Source organism: Ruditapes philippinarum, unplaced genomic scaffold (assembly GCF_026571515.1).
Source record: "Ruditapes philippinarum isolate M1 unplaced genomic scaffold, ASM2657151v2 ctg15239_1_1_1_1, whole genome shotgun sequence".
In the NCBI taxonomy this organism is placed as follows: domain Eukaryota; kingdom Metazoa; phylum Mollusca; class Bivalvia; order Venerida; family Veneridae; genus Ruditapes; species Ruditapes philippinarum.
Window position 1 is genome coordinate 1 of NW_026865371.1, and position 18,287 is coordinate 18,287.

Here is an 18,287-nt window from a genome sequence, read left to right on the forward strand (position 1 = left end):
TTCCCCATAACTTTTTTTATACAAATGTATTTCATTCTCTTTTACAGGATAAATTTCTAAGCCCACTCATTCTAGTGAGTAACAAATACATAATATGTTTTCTAAGAAAAAATCAGTATTTTCATGGTGAAGTGAAACTGCCTGCTTAAACATTCAGAATTTCATGCTATTTCACACTGCAATAAAAATACTGATTTTTAAACACATTTATTTACGCTCGATTATAAAACAAGATATGGCAACTTGTATTAATATTTGAATTTCCAATGTGAAACTATCTAGCACTGTTGTCACTAGAGTAAACATGGCTGTGTCCCTTACTAGGGCTTGAACCCATGTTCCTGGTTTTAGAAGCCACTAGGCCCAAGAACACTCCCCAGCCCCCCACCCCCAAAACAAACATGGCACCCCTTACCATCAATAAACAAGTGTTCTTGAATAATGTTGAGTAACAAGTTGAGTTGCTTTTCTTGCAGATATCTCTTCAAATGTGTGTAAGAGTCACGAGACATTTTCAGCACAAATTTACTTGACCTGTAAGTTATAAAACCAGAAAAATGTAGCTTTTATTATACATGTATGTTTCAAAAGTAATTTTAGATCAATTTATTCAACATATTTCATTCATGCTACTTCATTTTAGTAATTAATATAATTTCATAGTACTTTTTTTTTCTCGAAAACATTTTGAGAACGTGTGAGGCCATGAGGGACCACATAATTTGGAATATTCTTGACTAACAATGGACAGTTGGAAAGTCTTTTAAAGGCACTTTTTCACTCAGAAATGAATAAAAGAAATTTCTGTAGTAAGGGCAAACATGATTTTTTATCGCCTAAATAAAGGATTAAGATCATATAAGATCCTTGTTACCAACCCCCTCCCCCTGAGGGAAGTAGATGTAAATGTGATAGTATTTTGTCATAAAATTAGCAAAATGTTAACAAAGTAGTAATTTGAATTTGATACAAAATATTAAATCACTATAACCATACTAATTGGCAAAATGCAAAAAAAAGATGGTTCAGGTAATTGACCAATGAGTAACTTTTTTGGAAGTACAACAAAAAAATAAAAAGCTTCTGTGAAATAAATATTTAATCTTTTCTGGAGAATAATGGGCCTTTAATAAAGTAGGACTTTCATACCATTCATTTGTATGGGGGAAAAGGCAAGCCTGTGTATTTGTGCAATTTGACCAGACTGCTCAATTGCTGCTTAAATCTTTCATTTTGAAAATATTCTAATTAAAGTTACTACTTAAATTTTTCATTTTTGTAAAAATGCTAGTTCAAGTTACTTCTTAAATCTTTCATTTTGAAAATATTCAAGTACCGTATAAGTGGTTTTTTCTGCGGGCTCCAAATTCTGCGGTTTTTCCAAATTTTGGCATGTTTTTATTTCTGCGGACTTTATTTCTGCGGCACAGTCTTTGGACAAACGTGAATTAAAATCTGCGGCTCATCTTATCAAAGTCTTAGTCACATTACTCTACCTATTTTATTTGCATGTACACATTCGTAAGATAAGATAAGATAAGATAAGATAGTTTATTAAAGTCTCATCATCATGTACAATATTAAAATAATACAAATATAAAACCTACGACATTGTACATAAATGCCACTCATAGACGAGTTATAAGAGACTATACATAACTTTACAACAAAATCTAACATACAGGACATATCTACAAAGTTACTTAAAAATAAAACCAAGTATTTTTTCTTCTTTTTTAAAAAAAAAATAAATAAAAATAATGTGAAGTGTTGAGACAACAAGACTGTATTTATTTTATTTGAAATTCTGTGTAGTTTGTGTTGTTATTGCTGGTTGTAAGATTTAAATGTTACAGCAGTGTACAAGTTTACAGTGTTCCGAGAAACGCCCAGATATATGCAGATCCTACACACATCCGAATGTTCATCCAAACACTATACCCTTGATATAATGTGTATGTGTGTTTTACCTAAATAGTAATAATATTGGGTGTAAAGCAATAAACAAGAAAGTGTGATTTATTCATGACTAGACATCGCAGTCCTATAGTATCATAAGACCTATTTGTATGTTAATACAACTGTATCTGTTACAATGGTTCAATTCAAGAAGCAGCCTCCAACCAAATACTCATGACTAAAATAAAGGCAAAGCTCAATATCGTATTAAAATATTGTTTATCGTCGTCACGGCAAAACTATATAGTAATTACAAACAATTATATTGTTAGCTTGCAAACAAATATAATGTGCAACAATAGACAGCATGCATCTTTTGATCAGCGTGAAATGACGTGTGAAAAATATACCCCGGTAGTATCTTTAATTTAATAAAATTGATAGAAGTTTATCGTAAATCAGACAACAATTAATGTATACAACGATTATTTAGCAGTATAAGGGTTAAAATGGTTTTAATGATTTAGTGGTTAACAAACCTTTTTAGCGTACAGGCAAACACTATGATGTTTAAATATCTTTATTCATAAATTGGCATAATTAACAATAGGTACATCCTTACAAGCACATATTACATACTTAGCCGAAAGCAATTTTATATAACTCGATGACCCGCTAACCGTTATAATCCGTTAGTCGTTATTACTTTAGAGGAAACAGGTCATAATGTAGGACACATATCGTTAAAAAAAAACATGGAGAAATATTCTGCGGTTTTTATTTCTGCGGTGCTGAAACTGACCGCAGAAAACGCAGAAATAAAGTCACCGCAGAAAAAACCACTTATACGGTATAACTTACTACTTAAATCTTTTACTTTAAAAATATTCTAGTATAACTTACTACTTAAGTTAAATTTTTTATTTCAAAATATACTAGTATAACTTACTTAAAATTCTCCATGAGTTGACTCCCTTTCATATGCTCGGCTTTTGTAACTGTGGATAACTTGTTCAAATCTTCGACATAATACTCCTCTTGATCCAATGAAAACTTCGCAAAAAATTTCACAGCTGCAAATATTTAAAATTTGTGCATTATTTGAAATTATGCTTGTAGATAATTTACATGTTATTGCAACCTGGTTACCCTCTAATGATGCAGATTTCTTGTATTGCACTTGCCCTGCTTTATAATTGGGCAATACCCATTGTAAATATGTCTGTAAGTTTTGATATCCAAATGCCTGATTTAGACAGCAAGCAGAATAATGTCTAGTTAAGATTGCAAACATTGCTGGTTTGGCTATATACTAGTGTGTTTGTTTGTTTTTGTTTGGTTTTAAAGCACACCAACACTTAAGAAATCATATGGCGAGTTTCCAGCTTAAATACTGATGGAGGAAGACCTCAGATGCCCGTTCATGAATTATTTTAGGCATGTTCTGGCACCTGAGTAGGACTATCAACATCCTATATGCTTACCGGATAGCTTCTTTCACTTAGAAAAATCCAAAGTCCCTGACAAGATTCAAACTCAAAGCATTGAGAGTTAACTAACCCTTTAAGAGTTAGTAACAAGTAAAGGAAATTGTCACAAAATTGGGTTTAAAATTTCACATGCTTAGGCTAAAATGTTTGGTAACCTTGACCTACCATGCTGCTCATGTCCATTGTATACCAGCTCTAAATACATGTGTACAAATACAGGGTACAAGATAGTGGCTAGCTCTACCTGCAAAATAAATCAAACATTCATTTAAATGATTTATCAATAAGCTTATAAGCAACGGTTGATACTTATTTGAATCACATTCAAATCTGCTTACTGAACTGTATGTTACAGATATGAATTAAGAAACATGGTCACAACCACTGTAAAGCCTTGCACTCACAATTTCTGGGCAGACACTTTAACCTTAAGGTCACCACACCTCTTGTATTTAAGACTTAATAACCGAACATAAAGGATTATGATTTAGGTCGTTAACTTAAGTTATCATGAGAAATATTTCTTATACATGAAAGTAATGCATGATAAATTAGCATTAAAATTAATTTAGTTAAATACACCATCAGTATGTTGAAGTATTACATGTTATTAAATGACATTAAATGAGCATATTGTCACTTTAGAAAAATATTATTTTTAATGGTTCAGAAAAATATTATTTTTAATGGTTTAGAAAAATATTATTTTTAATGGTTTAGAAAAATATTATTTTTAATGGTTTAGAAAAATATTATTTTTAATGGTTTAGAAAAATATTATTTTTAATGGTTTAGAAAAATATTATTTTTAATGGTTTACTTACCTTATGTACATCGAGACATGACTCTATGAAAACTTTGAAGTTTGTGTAATGATCATCATATAAACTGGGGTCATCATCGCTGTAATATAAAAATATAATATAGCTTAATTGTAGACTGTATAAACATGAACCTTACCCCCAAATAGGTGACTTTTAATAACAAAACTGCTAACAGACAGATGGCCCAACAACCAGGTGCATATCAATACGAAATTCATAGCTGAAATATAAAAATTTAACATACCAGGTGGCTACATTGTAGACTATGGAAAACAAAATTAATAACATCAATTACTACTCCGGTTTTATTCATGTTTGACACAAATTCTGTGTAAATAACCATTACTGTATTAAATGATGTCCTTACTTAAAACTGACGTTGAAATAAATACAGGTAATATTAACATCTGCTTAAAGCTGCATGTCTCTAGACAAGCCAAAATATTAAAAGAAAATCAAACTTTAGAAAAATGTTTTTAGATTTTAAGAAAAGGAAAAAATAATCAAGACTTAAGTAATGATCTACATGTTATGTGCAATTAATTACTGATTAAATACTGATTTTGCAATATTTATCACCATATTTCTACTGTGTGACTAACACAGTAAGGACTATTTTAATATTTGTGTCAGTTTTTGGTTTTTTACTTGGATTTTTAGTGTTGTTTGCAATGTGTAAATTACTTTCTATGTTCAGTTCACAATATTTTACTTCTTTTCAATACATTACATTTTCAAAATTTTAATGAAATTTAGCATGAATCCAGATGCAGGCTGCTTTAAAGAACCTTTTTTTTCAGAATAACTAGCAAAATTAATACCTTTTATATGCAGCTAAGGCATGTGAAACCTCCGATGCTGATTGACCAGTCGTATCCGGTTTAACATCTGCATCGTCTAAACCAGTCTCCTTCTTCAACAACTCTTCTGTGCCCTAAAAATAAATAAAATTTATAGTTAACTATTGTGTCAAGAATTTATTTTCAGTTTTGGCCAGGTTTTTTTTGTTTTTTTTGTTATTTTCTCTTTTTAACACTATTGACTTGGTAAGCATATTCAAAATGTACATCATAAATTAAATAAAATCATTTTCAAATATATATACATGTATACACATGTAAAAAAAAAATTTCAGTTTGATTTTGCACCATCTTGTTTTAGAAGCCCATTGGTGCTAACATCTTTAAAATATCAGATACAAAGTATTCTTTAAAGTGTTTTTTGTAAATTTTAGAGATAAAAGTTAAATACTAATATAACTTCTGAGGCTTTTTAACCATTAACCTGCAGACTTTGTGTATTATGTCTGCTCACATTTGAATTCATAGTTTCAATATCAAAAAAATAAAAATTGAGAAACAAACAGTATTTGTTTTCTACACACACATAATGTAAAAATTTATATCTGAAGATAGCACTAACTGTCACTTGGTATTTAGTTGTTTATCTGACTTCCTTATTCCATTGGCTTTTATTCACAGGTTACAGAAAGGGGCTGTTAGGGAAAAATAACTCAGTATTTTTTGCAAAAGGGGAAAACTGCATATAAAAGACTTTTTCTTTTCCTGGGGGAAAGACGGCAATAACAGCCAAACTGAAGAAGAAGAAAAAAAACGATAGAATAGCCAGAAAAGGTCAAATAAAACTTGACAATTTAAGTTTTATTAAATAATGTGACTCAGTGAGTAGTATTGTATACATTGGAGAGTTTTGAATTTGGACAAACAAAAATATGTTTTTGCTTGAACATTATTTAAACTGGTTTTCAGTTGTAGACTCAATGTCATTCACATATACATAAAAACGCATGCACAATAGTTTTAGGCGTTGTTAGTATATAATAGAAGCAAGTGCCTGTGTGAGCCAGATTATCACTGAAAGTTGGCCATCAATTCTTTACTGTCAAACAAATGGAATAATATGAAGAAGTCAAAGGCTCTGACTTGCCAAACTATAGACTACACATGTATATTTATAAGGAAATCAAATAAAAACAAATAATTTAAAGAATATATATAGAATTTGTATGATTAATTGTATCAATTATCACTCAATATAATACAAACTAGGTGAAAAAATCCCTACAGTATACAATACTATAAAAAAAAGTAGCCGAAACGTCTTGGAGGTGAAAAGACCAAGGCCGAAACGTCCAGGAGGTGTAAAGACTATTATAAAGGGCCGAAAAGTCCAGACACCTTCCAGACCTAGACTATTATTCAAGGCCGAAAAGTCCAGGAGGTGTAAAGTCCAGACGCCTTCCAGACCTATCAAACTTTCAGTGTCAGTTTTAGTTGATTACCATCATTTTCAATGTAACTCAATGATAATAGGCGGGGTATTCTGATAATGAAACAATCGCAACTTTTCGATTTAATAATACTAGGAAAGTCCGAGCGGGGTCAAAGTCCCCGCGAGGGCTGTAGCGCTCTTAGATAACATGTATGACGCATATAAATTCAAATGAAATCAAATTAAAAGTAAATGGAAATTTCAAAAAAATACCTAATGAGCTGTGAAAAAATCCTTAGTTAACTGGGCGCCGCCATTTTGAAATCCTTTTGAGCTAAATATGGATATATATCAGAAGGCTTTTAATGAGCATCTACATAATTCAGACTATTGCTAGCAGACGCATGCTAAATAACACTTACGGTGAAAGAATGATGTACAAAATCAGAAAATAAACATGCATTTCATTGTAACGATTATTAATATAAAAATTTACTTTAACATATCCTTTTTCCTAAATAAGCACATTAAAAAATAACATTAAAACAACAACTGTGATAAGAGATTAACAACAAGAGCTGTCCGTAAGACAGCGCGCTCGACTTTTTTATTGCTTGCCAATAAAAAAAGTTTTTGCAGTAAAAGGCAATACAAGAATCTCTGTATTTTTAAAGTGAACAATGGCCATGAGCATTAAGATATTTAGTGAAGAATTATTTTACTGAATTGTGTGATACCCTTGAACACTGCAGCAAAGTTTGAAATGTTTAAGTCAAAAGAGGGCTGGTAAGAAAGAAAAAAAAACTGAGTTGAGCCTTAAATAAATTTAATAGTATTAAACCCACTTTGAGAGAATAAGGTATTTTTACGTCACTCAGAACACCTTGGTAAATGACATAATAACATAATTTTTCAAGAAATCTATGCCAAGGAAGCAGTATATTTTTGTACAATCAGCATAATATATAGATTTGACTTTGTATGTGAAAGTATTATAGTTACCTTATAATACAAGTAATAGATAAGTTTTTTAGTGCTTGCCTATAATACAAAACATTGACAGTTAAGGGCCATAATTCAAAATAAAATCTTTGACAGAATTACCTTCTCCTGGACATGTTTGGGAATCATGATTGTAAACAAGTATTCCAACTTTCAAATTAATATCTCAAACAGTTCAGTCAAAAAGTGGACTGGTACTAAAAACTTAACCAAGATTCTAAGTCGATAAAAGGCCTTAATTTTTAAAACAAATCCTTGACAGAGTTACCTTCTCTTGCGTACAGATGGGGTAATGATGTGAAATAGCATTAAAAGTTTCAAAGCAATATCTCAAAGGGTTAAGGCAATAAGTGGATTTTACCCATATTCAATGTATTTTCTAAGTCAAAAAGGGGCATAATTCTGTCAAAAACCTTGACAGAGTTATGTCCTCTTGTCTGTTGATGAAGGTCGTGATGGTAAACAAGTATGGTCAGTTTCAAAGCAATACCTCCAATGGTTTTGAAATAAAGTGAGGTGGTACAAAAAACTTAACCAAGCTCAATACACTTTCTAAGTCAAAAAAAGGGCCATAATTCTGTCAAAAACCTTGACAGAGTTATGTACTCTTGTCTGTAGATGGAGGTTATGATGGTGAACAAGTATGGTAAGTTTCAAAGCCATACTTGTAATACTTCTGAAATAAAGTGGGGTGGTACGAAAAACTTAACCAAGGTGTGACGCCAACGCCGACGCCGGGGCGAGTAGGATAGCTCCCCTTTTCATAGAAAAGTCGAGCTAAAAATGGCGGACGGGATTTTCTTTTTCATGCACAGAGGTCCCCCTTTACATTCAGAGATTTTTGGAATATAATATTCGGAGCCCTCCGATGATAGGTTGAACACCACCAATTTATTTGTTTTGTATACGGTACAAAATATCTGCAAGAAAGATCTGGTTTACATGAAGACTAAACATGTTATGTTAAAATCATAATTCATAAGAGCTTTCCTCGCCAAAAGGTAGCACCTAATTTCATATTAATTATTGAGTGTTTCAATTTATTGCTTTTCCAGACACTTCACCCCCCCCCAGACACTTCACCCTAGGCCCTTTTTTGCAGACACTTCACCCCTCATTTTAAGAAATTTGATTGAGACACTTCACCCCCCATTTTTTTTATTTTGTGTAACAACTATTTATGTAGAAAATGTTAAATGTATTCAATAGTGATTGAGTAGGCCCTATGTTTATTGTTTTAACATATTTTATTATTATTTTATCATGTAATTGACCAAAGACAATGGATTTAAATTGTTGTTTTTGCCTTAAAATAAGGCTCATATCACAAAGTTATTAGTAAGTAAATTCTTTATTTTTTATTTTATTTTTATATATTTAATATTATATTTTATATTATTAAGTGAAAGTGATATAACAAATTGTAGAATAATCTTTCTATTGAAGTGTGTGAATTTATGTGTGAATTTTCCTTTGATATATATTAAGACAGTATTAATTATACATGTAATCTCTTTCACACTTCCTGCTTTGTGTCTTTAATTGACAGTATCATAGCATGTGATACCGGTAAGTTTACTTAATTTGTTAGCAACATTTTTAAGTAAGGAAAATACAAATTGTTTTTTTTTTTATGTATTACAATAAGTGTATAAATAATTCATTCATTCAGTCGTTAATTTACATTCTTTCATATTCATTTTATATACATTTTTTTTTTTTTTCAAACAATACATTTTTTTTTCATACAATATTGTTTATTTATTTATTTTACATACAATATTATATTATTTATTTCTTTATCCACTTATTTCATTTTCATACAATAATACCTTTTTAATCCAATTATCTAATCAATTATGAGATAACTGTTGAATAAACAACCAATCAACATGTTGAATAAACAAGGTGACATGCAATAAACACTTAATGGATGGAAGTGCTTTGTATAACAGTGGTCAATACGATGATCATGAATTAAAGGGACTCCACTGAGGTTTTTTGACATGATGGGACTGAAATATTTTTTCCAGATAAGTGTACCATTTGATGTAGGGTTAGACCACTAATCTTTGTGCAAAATTTCAGATCATTCCCGCACTTTGTTTTTCCTGGATAATTATTCAAATTGTAAAAAAATGACCCAAAATGAAGAGTGTTTAAACACTCACGATTTTCAAATCATACGATTTTCAATTATTTCAAGTATATTTCTTAGCTAATCTTTTCATATATTTCTGTTTAAAGTGTCCCAGCTCATTATTAAAATAAGCATATGATATAAAAAGCATTATGTTGTTGGCTTATTTTCTTTAAAGAAAAAAATTGGATGAGGGGTGAAGTGTCTTACTGATTTTGGGGGGTGAAGTGTCTTGAGGGGTGAAGTGTCTTCAAAATTTGAGGGGTGAAGTGTCTGGAGGGTGAAGTGTCTTGCTACCGCTTTTCCAGGACATTCACTTACAATAATTTTGCTATGATCGTAGGGCTAAATTTTCACCAATTATTGAACAGCAGTTAAATTAGCATACGGTTAAATTGCCAGCAACTGGCAGGAAGAACAAGAAGCTAAACATATATTTTGCATTGATAAGTTAATCACGAAAACATGTTGCAAATGAAATAAATTTAAATATAAGAAGTACTAAATACTCACTTTAAGATTATTCTTCTTCAAGAATTGTAGAACTGCAAGAAGTGTTTGTTTATCCGATACGTCCGTTTTATTTTCCGATTTAATCTCACCGCCGGCAGGAAAATTGTTACCGGAAGCAATTTGATTGAAATTCGACGCCATATTTTTGTCTGGTCCCCAATTTTTTCTGCGATGGTAAGAAGATATAGATTGGAAGCTGAAAACCATACCCAAATATAGCTTTAACGCCAAAGTGAGTTTTGTAAGATCTGTAATTAACCATCTTTTAGGAGATTTGAATACTAAATCTTAACTTTAAAGTTTTTTGGCTGAAAGTACAATTTAATTTTCCAAAAATATTTCAGATATAATAATTTAGATTTTAGATTAACTCAAAACCGGAACCGGAAGACCTTATAACTTTCTCTTTTATCCCTCATCTTCTCAGGTAGGACGTGTTTTGAAAAGTCAAAAAATATCTTAGAAAATCTTGAACATATTTTGAGCATCTTTAATTAGGAACACTATCTAACGTTTTTTTCTTCTTTTGCAGATACTCTGAAACAAGATGAGAGCCAAGGTAAGCATTATTTGCAATCATTTTGACATTTTAGATAGGGTTATACATGCTCGATTGTTTTGAAAATGATGATTTACATTGGAAATATGAATGAATGTTGTTTAATTGTTTAAGTCTTTAATGCCATGTAACATACCATGATTGCAACCTATATGCGTTTGTTGCAACTTTGATATTTTAAGAATATTGTAGTATTTGAACTTTGAAAGACTGATAATCTGTATGTTTGCATTTTCAGTGGAGGAAAAAGCGTATGCGCAGGTTGAAGCGAAAAAGGAGGAAGATGAGGGCTAGGTAATATTCTATAGACACTTTTAATTTAATTAGCTGAACTTTCCAACAGTTTACACCACAGTAATGTTAAGGTCTTTTATATCGCCAGATTAGTGCATAGAACCGTAATTAATGAGAATGGTGCTTAAATGTTTGAAGATGTCATCCAAGATTGTTAGCATTCATTTACTCTCTGCATATTTTTTTTTAACAAAACACTGAATTTCCATGGGTATGGGTCTTGTGTCCATAATCCCAGTACTGTATGAAACAAAATTATGCCAGGGGAATATTGTAGGAGATTGCCTTTCAAGGAAGTGCAGTTTAATGAGAATTTTTTACTTGCATAGACTCCTGAGAATAAGTTGTGTAAATGTTTTAGTTATGGTGTATTTGGAAGTCCCATATACAACTTCTCTATATTAAACCATGCTGGCATGATTAGATATGAAAATTTTAAGGTTTGTGTTTGCTTGAAATATGCTATGACAAGTTTTTTACCTTGTGTAGATTATATAGGGGTCTAGGCATTTTAAATTATAAAAACTATGAATTTGACATACCGGTTTATAAACTTAAAACTTGTATTCACTTGAACATAATTCTTATTATGCCCCCTTTGAAAGAAGAGGGGGTATACGGTATATTGTTTTGTTAATGTTTTAGCGGTTCTATCTGTAGACCACATGGTTTCCGCTGATTATCTTAAAAAATATTTATTCTGGAAGACGACAAGGTCAATTGGAAGTCTCGTGTTCCCGCTCTTGTACATGCCTATAACTCTACTCCCCATTCTTCTACTGGTTATTCTCATGCATATTTCCATTGATCGTTTATGTATTTCGGATCTGTATTTATATGCACTTTGATATAAATATTTCTATTGGTTTGCGCCAGAAATTGTTGTCTTGTTTATTTATTTATTTATCAAGGCGTATGTTTATGTCCTTACAGGCATAAACAGACCATTCCTACATTTGAAAAAGGACCAAACGACATAATTGAAATTACCAATACAGTGATTAATCTAGAAATTCCTTACAATGCGTCGGATGACGCACATGTTTGAAAACAATGAGTCCTGTAGCAAAATCAATGAGTCATGTAGCAAAATAAATGCGTCTTTTTAATAGCAGATCCTTGACATGATTTGCATGTTTTTATAACAAGCGATTAAGTAATTAAAGTGCTTAAAAAAGTTATTTTTGGTACTAATATTAATTGCAGGCAAAACAATTTTTATTGGCTGCTCAAAAATCTAATTTGCATAATTTATATTTTCTTACTACTTATGTCTAATACTGTGCATTATCCATTTAAATTGTTCGTAATTTGCACAAAATGTCCCTCACACTGTATACATACTGACGACTTTTATTGCTCCTTGTATGCCTCTGTGTAGAAAGCATACACAGACAGACCTTTTGATCATGAAAAAAAGTCATGCACAATGTTACCCTGATTGGTTAATCACCCTGTCAAATATTCTGATGATGTAATAGACATCTTTTTTTTTTACACTCCACGTGAACTTGAGTGACCTTAGGGGAAATCATTACACACCTGTCAGATTATACTGTAACTTACAGCATTTCTTAAAATAGCAACACTTTTTTTCAGTTACCGATAATTATTTAAAATATTAAGTAGATTTATGATTTTTTGTTTGCTTTATTGGATAAAATTTACAGTAGTAGAAATGCAGTAGTAGGTGGGAAAGGGATTAGGCGTTAGGTAAGTAGATAACTTGGAAAAATGCTATATAGGGAAATGGATAAACTCAAGAATATGCGTAATAACAGGGGAATGGGTAACCTGTTGTTGTTTGTACCAGTTTTGTCTGGATGACTAAATAACATACAATATAAGTCTGGGACAGATTTTAGATGCGCCTTTGGCCATTTGCTGACGATTTTCCTGTGCCCTTCTCATTTTTAGCGCCAATGTCTGCATATTTCACCATTGTATGCGAATCGCTCTTATGCAAAATGGACGCTCTGATTGGCTAATGCCGATAATGGGCGGTTACCGATCACAAGCAACAATTGCTTGGGATTTAACGTTTCAAGCAAATGGGGGATTAGTCTTGCACCTGTTATCATCGGAAATTAAATTATTCAACTGAAGAAATTGAAAAATTATTCAACTAATGAAATTAAAGTAATCAATCTGAACATAGAAATCACTAATCGTGATATTTTGGATTATAAACGTCCTGATTTGCATGCGTCAGATTGAACGCACATATTTTGAAACTGCGTCTTTTTCGATTTTTATGCGTATTTTACGCAAGACGCACATCTAGATTAATCACTGCCAATAGTAGGAGTCAAGGGCTAGAAAGTGGGGCATGAATGTTGTTCGACATTTCTTGTCCCATGAAAATCATGCATTTGCAAAATATTGCTCACATTTTGAATTTGATATGTAATGATTCTACCTGAAGAATTGATTTGCATCATCATTTGAAGCAGATTTTTAAATGTATTAAAAGTACTGATGGATTAAAAATCATTTAATCTAATGGTGGGAAGAACACGACTGTTGAATGACGAAAATTCATATGAAATAGATGAATGTTTAGGCTTGTTATGGTATGGTTTTGTCCATAGAAAATAGGTTTTCACAGCATAACTGTAGAAGGATTTCAGTTGATATATTATGATTATAGACCGCCTCTGTGGTCGAGGGGTTAGAGTCTATGACTTCTAATCCAGTTACCTCTCTGGTGTGGGTTTGATCCCCGGGAGATGCTTTGGTAATTTAGCGCAGAGGAAGGTAGTCTAGTACTGGTGTAACTCTCCAGGAGCGATGGTTAGGAAACTACCCGCGTATATGACTGGAAAAAGGCGTAAAATGAAATAAACGATAGTTTATCTAAAACGTGCTCTTGACAAATTTACTGAATGGGTCTTTAAAAATATTGTTCATTATTAAAACAGATACGCTTTCAAATGTTTTATTGCCCTGCCTTTTTGATGCTTTGTTTTTATCATTCTTTCAACTTTTTTACTTTCAGGTCTAAGTAGACAGCTCTCAGAATAAGCCAAGATACACTTTACATCTCACATAATGACTGTTGACAGGCCAACGTATAGTACCCGTAACTTTTCCTTCATGAGTTGATCCAACGACTTCTCTCGAAAGGATAAACATTTTCAAGTTGATGATGACAGATGATGAATAAATGATGATGATGATCAGCACTGGTTGCGTGTGCAGTGAAGCTGTACAGGTACCATGCAGGGTACTCTCCTGACTTTTCAATGGTTTAAGTTTGGTACCAACATTGTGAATATATATACACATCAACAACAGCAGCAGTAATATGCAGCAGCAACAACAACACAACTTGTGCATCTTTTCCTTCAAGGTTAAGGTCGCAAGAATCCCTCGTTTGTCCTTATTCATTATCTGTTTAGGGAGAACGGGGTTCAAACTTGTCTACATGGCAGTCCTCATGCTTTTATCATAATGAATGGATGACTGGCATTGGACAAACTTTATCCACCAGCAATCTTGTGTATTGAACATATTATGTGTGATGAGCATTCTTGGTAAAACATTATTTGATCTTTTATGAACTTTGTTCTTGCTTGATTAAATTTATCCATGTTTGCTTTCAATTTATTGAAATAAAAGTGTATCTTGGTAATATTTGTGCTGTTTCATAGCTCACCTGGCCTACTTGGTAGCCATGGTGAGCTTTTGTGACCACCTAATGTCCATCATTTTATCGGTCAACAATTATTGGCTATGAAACTATATGAAGAAAAATGTCCCAGGTGCTGTTATACTCACCTGTGCATTATAACCCTTTGCTAAGTTTTTGCAAAACTACCTTTGTTTGAAAAATAACCCACATGTATTATGATGCAGTTACATTGCCTATATCTAAGGTTGTTGCTGTATATTCCTAAAAGTTGTAAAACTGCACATAGAGTACAGTGGCTGAAATTTGACCAACAGGTTATGAAATTTTGGTGCGAAGCGTCTGCACAATTTGTCCACATGGTCGTCAACTTTTTAGCTCACCTGTCACAAAGTGACATGGTGAGCTTTTGTGATCTTTTTTCTTCCGTCCGTTAACTTTTACTTTAAACGACATCTAAACCGCTAAACCAATTTCATCCAAACTTCACAGGAATGTTTTATTGGTAGTCTACTTTAAAAATTGTTCAAAGAGTTAAATTTCATGCTGAACTGGTTGCCATAGCAACAGAAAGAAAAAACTTGAAAAAAATATTTAGAGCTTAAATATTTGGCATGAAACATTGTCTAGTCGGTGTTGTACAAATAAAAGCCCTGGGGTCATTGGTTTTCCTTATTTGTATATAGTAAAAAAAATTAAGACCCAAAGAGCTAGAGTTTAGATACTAAGCATGAAATATCTTCAAGTGAATGTCTACCAAGTTCGTTCAAATAATAGCCCTGGGGACAAAATAGGCCCCGCCCAGAGCCTGGGGGGGTAAATGTTTTTCCCTAGATCTGTATAGTAAATACTTTAAAAATCTTAGAGCTAGAGCTTAGGTATTTGTCATGAAACATCTTCAAATGGGTGTCTTTAAAGTTTGTTCAAATAAAAGTCCCTGGGTTAAAATTGGCCCCACCAGTCCCTGGGGGCTTATATACAGGTGGGCAACTTCATGGCTCTCTCGTTTCTTGCTTCTTTAGAAACAACATGATTAAATTTGATGAAATTTTCGTGGGATGAAGCTCTACTGGAAATGATTTGGAGGATGTGAAGCCAAGGTCTGTTTGACATTGGCAAAGGTATTTGGAAAACACTTGCCAAAACCTTTAGTTTAGAAATCAAGTTGTTGAATAGTACAAAAAATGTTTTTAAGAAAGTCAACTGTAGCTATTAGGCATTCTGAGGCAACCACATGAATACTAAGAGATTTGATCATACACTACCGATCACCCTGAGTTTTCGCTTATATATGAAAAAGAATTATACCAATAGATCCGACTTTTATTTTATTTCGAAGAGAATGAACACATTGAGAATAATAAAATTATGAAATTTTTCTATTTAAATAATACTTTATCGATATTTAAAAAAAATATTGTTATGAACAACCACTCACCTGTCTGATAGAGACTCCAGCATTCAACATTCCAACTGCTACGGCACGATCTTGCATCAACATTCGTGCCATGTTTTATGTTTTTTTCACTTATAAAGTTAACAAGGATTTATGCAATGTTTAATTTAATACTCCCCACGCTCTGCACGAACATTTCGTGCCCAAATGTGTAAACCGCCCCCTGCCTCCCGCGTGAGTGCATTGAACGGTATTAAATTATTTTTCATTCCACAAATCGGTAGAAAATGACACAAAAATCACATCTGCAAAATTTAATAAGGATCTATTGACCCGTTATAAAATAATCAAAATTTAAAAAGTGATCGGTTAGAACTTCTGTTAAGTGTATTTGTCCTCTGCTTTCATAGTTTTATGAGCTCGCTGGAACTGAAGATTCAGGTTGAGCTATTGGTATCAAAGGGAAATGCTCCGTCGTCATGCCTCAACAATCGTCGTCTTCACTGAAACTGCTCGGTATATTTGTTTAAAATTTGGTCTGTAGCATCCTTGTGACAGTCACACTTTGCTCATGCCATTTCAATTGGCCCTTTTTAGGGGTCAACAGAGCTAAAAATAGAAAAACCTTTAAATATATTCTACAGAACTAATTAATGGTTGATCACCAAACTTTGTCTGTAGCATTCTTAGGTAGTCTTTTATCAAGTTTGCTCATATTAATTTGATTGGCCCCTTTTAGATGCCACTAAAGCTAAAAATAGAAATACCTTTGAGCATCATTTCCTACTGAAATAATTGATAGATGGTCATCAAACTTTGTCTAGCATTCTTGGGTAGTCTTTTATCAAATTCGCTCATATTAATTTGATTGGCACCTTTTAGGGGCCATAAAGCTAAAAAATAAAAAAAAAAACTTCGAACATCATCTCCTGAAATTGATTGATGATCACCAAACTTTGTCTGTAGAATTCTTACTAATCTTGGGTAGTCTTTTATCAAGTTTGCTCATATTAATTTGATTTGCCCCGTTTAAGCTAAAGCTTAATGCCCCAGGTCCTGGCATTTCTTCAAATTATTGTTAAAAGATATTCTATGCTCAAATTTACTATTAGACACTGAAAAGCAGTTGTTTCTGGTGAGCGACTCGGGGCAATCATGGCCCTCTTGTTTTATATAGGGGGACATCCGTCTCATATGGCGTACAGTACTAAATGGAATTAACAGAAATTTTACTGTGGATTAGAACATGTTGCTATTCATTGTTGGTCCATTTTTAGCTCACCTGTCTTAAAGTGACCTGGTGAGTTTTGTGATCGCTTGTCGTCGACAAACTTACTTTAAACATCTCATAAACCGCTTAGCCAATTTCATCTAAACTTCACAGGAATGTTGCTTTGGTGGTCACCTTTAAAAACTGTTCAAAGATTTTAATGCAGAAGTCTGGTTGCTATGGCAACTGAAAGAAAAAACTTAAAATATCTTCTTTAAAAAACCCAAATAGCTGAAGCTTAGATATTAAGCATGGTACATCATCTATTTGGTGTCTACAAAGTTTGATCAAATAAAAGCCCAGGGATCAAAATTGGCCCCGCCCCGTGTGACGATTGATTTTCCATGAGTGTATATACAGGGCTGGGAATCAAAACTGCGTCGTATCCTACAAAATGTAAACAAACGCCGCCATCTTGGAGCGAAAAATGTATGTTTTTGTTTATAACTCTTTTTGTTGGAAATGACTGAAAACAAGATATATGTATTAACACGCTACACTATTTTCCGCTTCGTTCGGTATATGTTGCTTGCACAACTATTTTGTAAAACAAAAGTTATAGCGAACTTGCAACTCGAAGCGGGGCAGAATGTTTATGAAAATGTGTGGATACGACGCAGTTCATATTGCTTTATCTATCGTTTTTCCTTCAAATCAATTATATACTCGTTTTCAGAGTTAACCATATAAACGTCAAAACATAATTTTGCATCATTTACTAAACTTTCATTTAAAAGAGATGTTTATTTTCCAAGAAAATAATGATTTTTACGAAATGATACGACGCAGTTGAAAATAAAATATGATACGACGCAGTTGTATTTTCATTGCAGGCTGAATATTGGTTAAACTATTTAAATTATGTGCTAGGTATGCCAATAACGTCCTACAACATTTCTTGTCTACAACTTAAGTCAAAAACAGAGGTCACTCATTGGTTTCATAAAAATGGAAATGTAATACAATTCTATTAAGGCTGCATTTTTCGGTCGCATTTTAGTACTAATCATAATCATCTACAAATTCCGAAAAGCTGT

At 32.5% G+C, this 18,287-nt stretch overlaps 1 protein-coding gene across 1 annotated transcript; it reads right to left on the reverse strand.

Moving 5' to 3' along the window:
• Positions 1-415: 415 nt before the first annotated feature.
• Positions 416-10,522, reverse strand: LOC132728766 (transcription initiation factor TFIID subunit 5-like; the record flags this gene model as incomplete). The annotated part of the gene is given in 6 exon segments (XM_060714438.1): positions 416-534; positions 2,849-2,972; positions 3,555-3,633; positions 4,214-4,292; positions 5,035-5,147; positions 10,101-10,522. Coding segments are annotated over 6 exon segments (721 nt in total), but the record flags the coding sequence as incomplete, so codon positions are not given.
• Between the last annotated feature and the right edge of the window lie 7,765 nt (positions 10,523-18,287).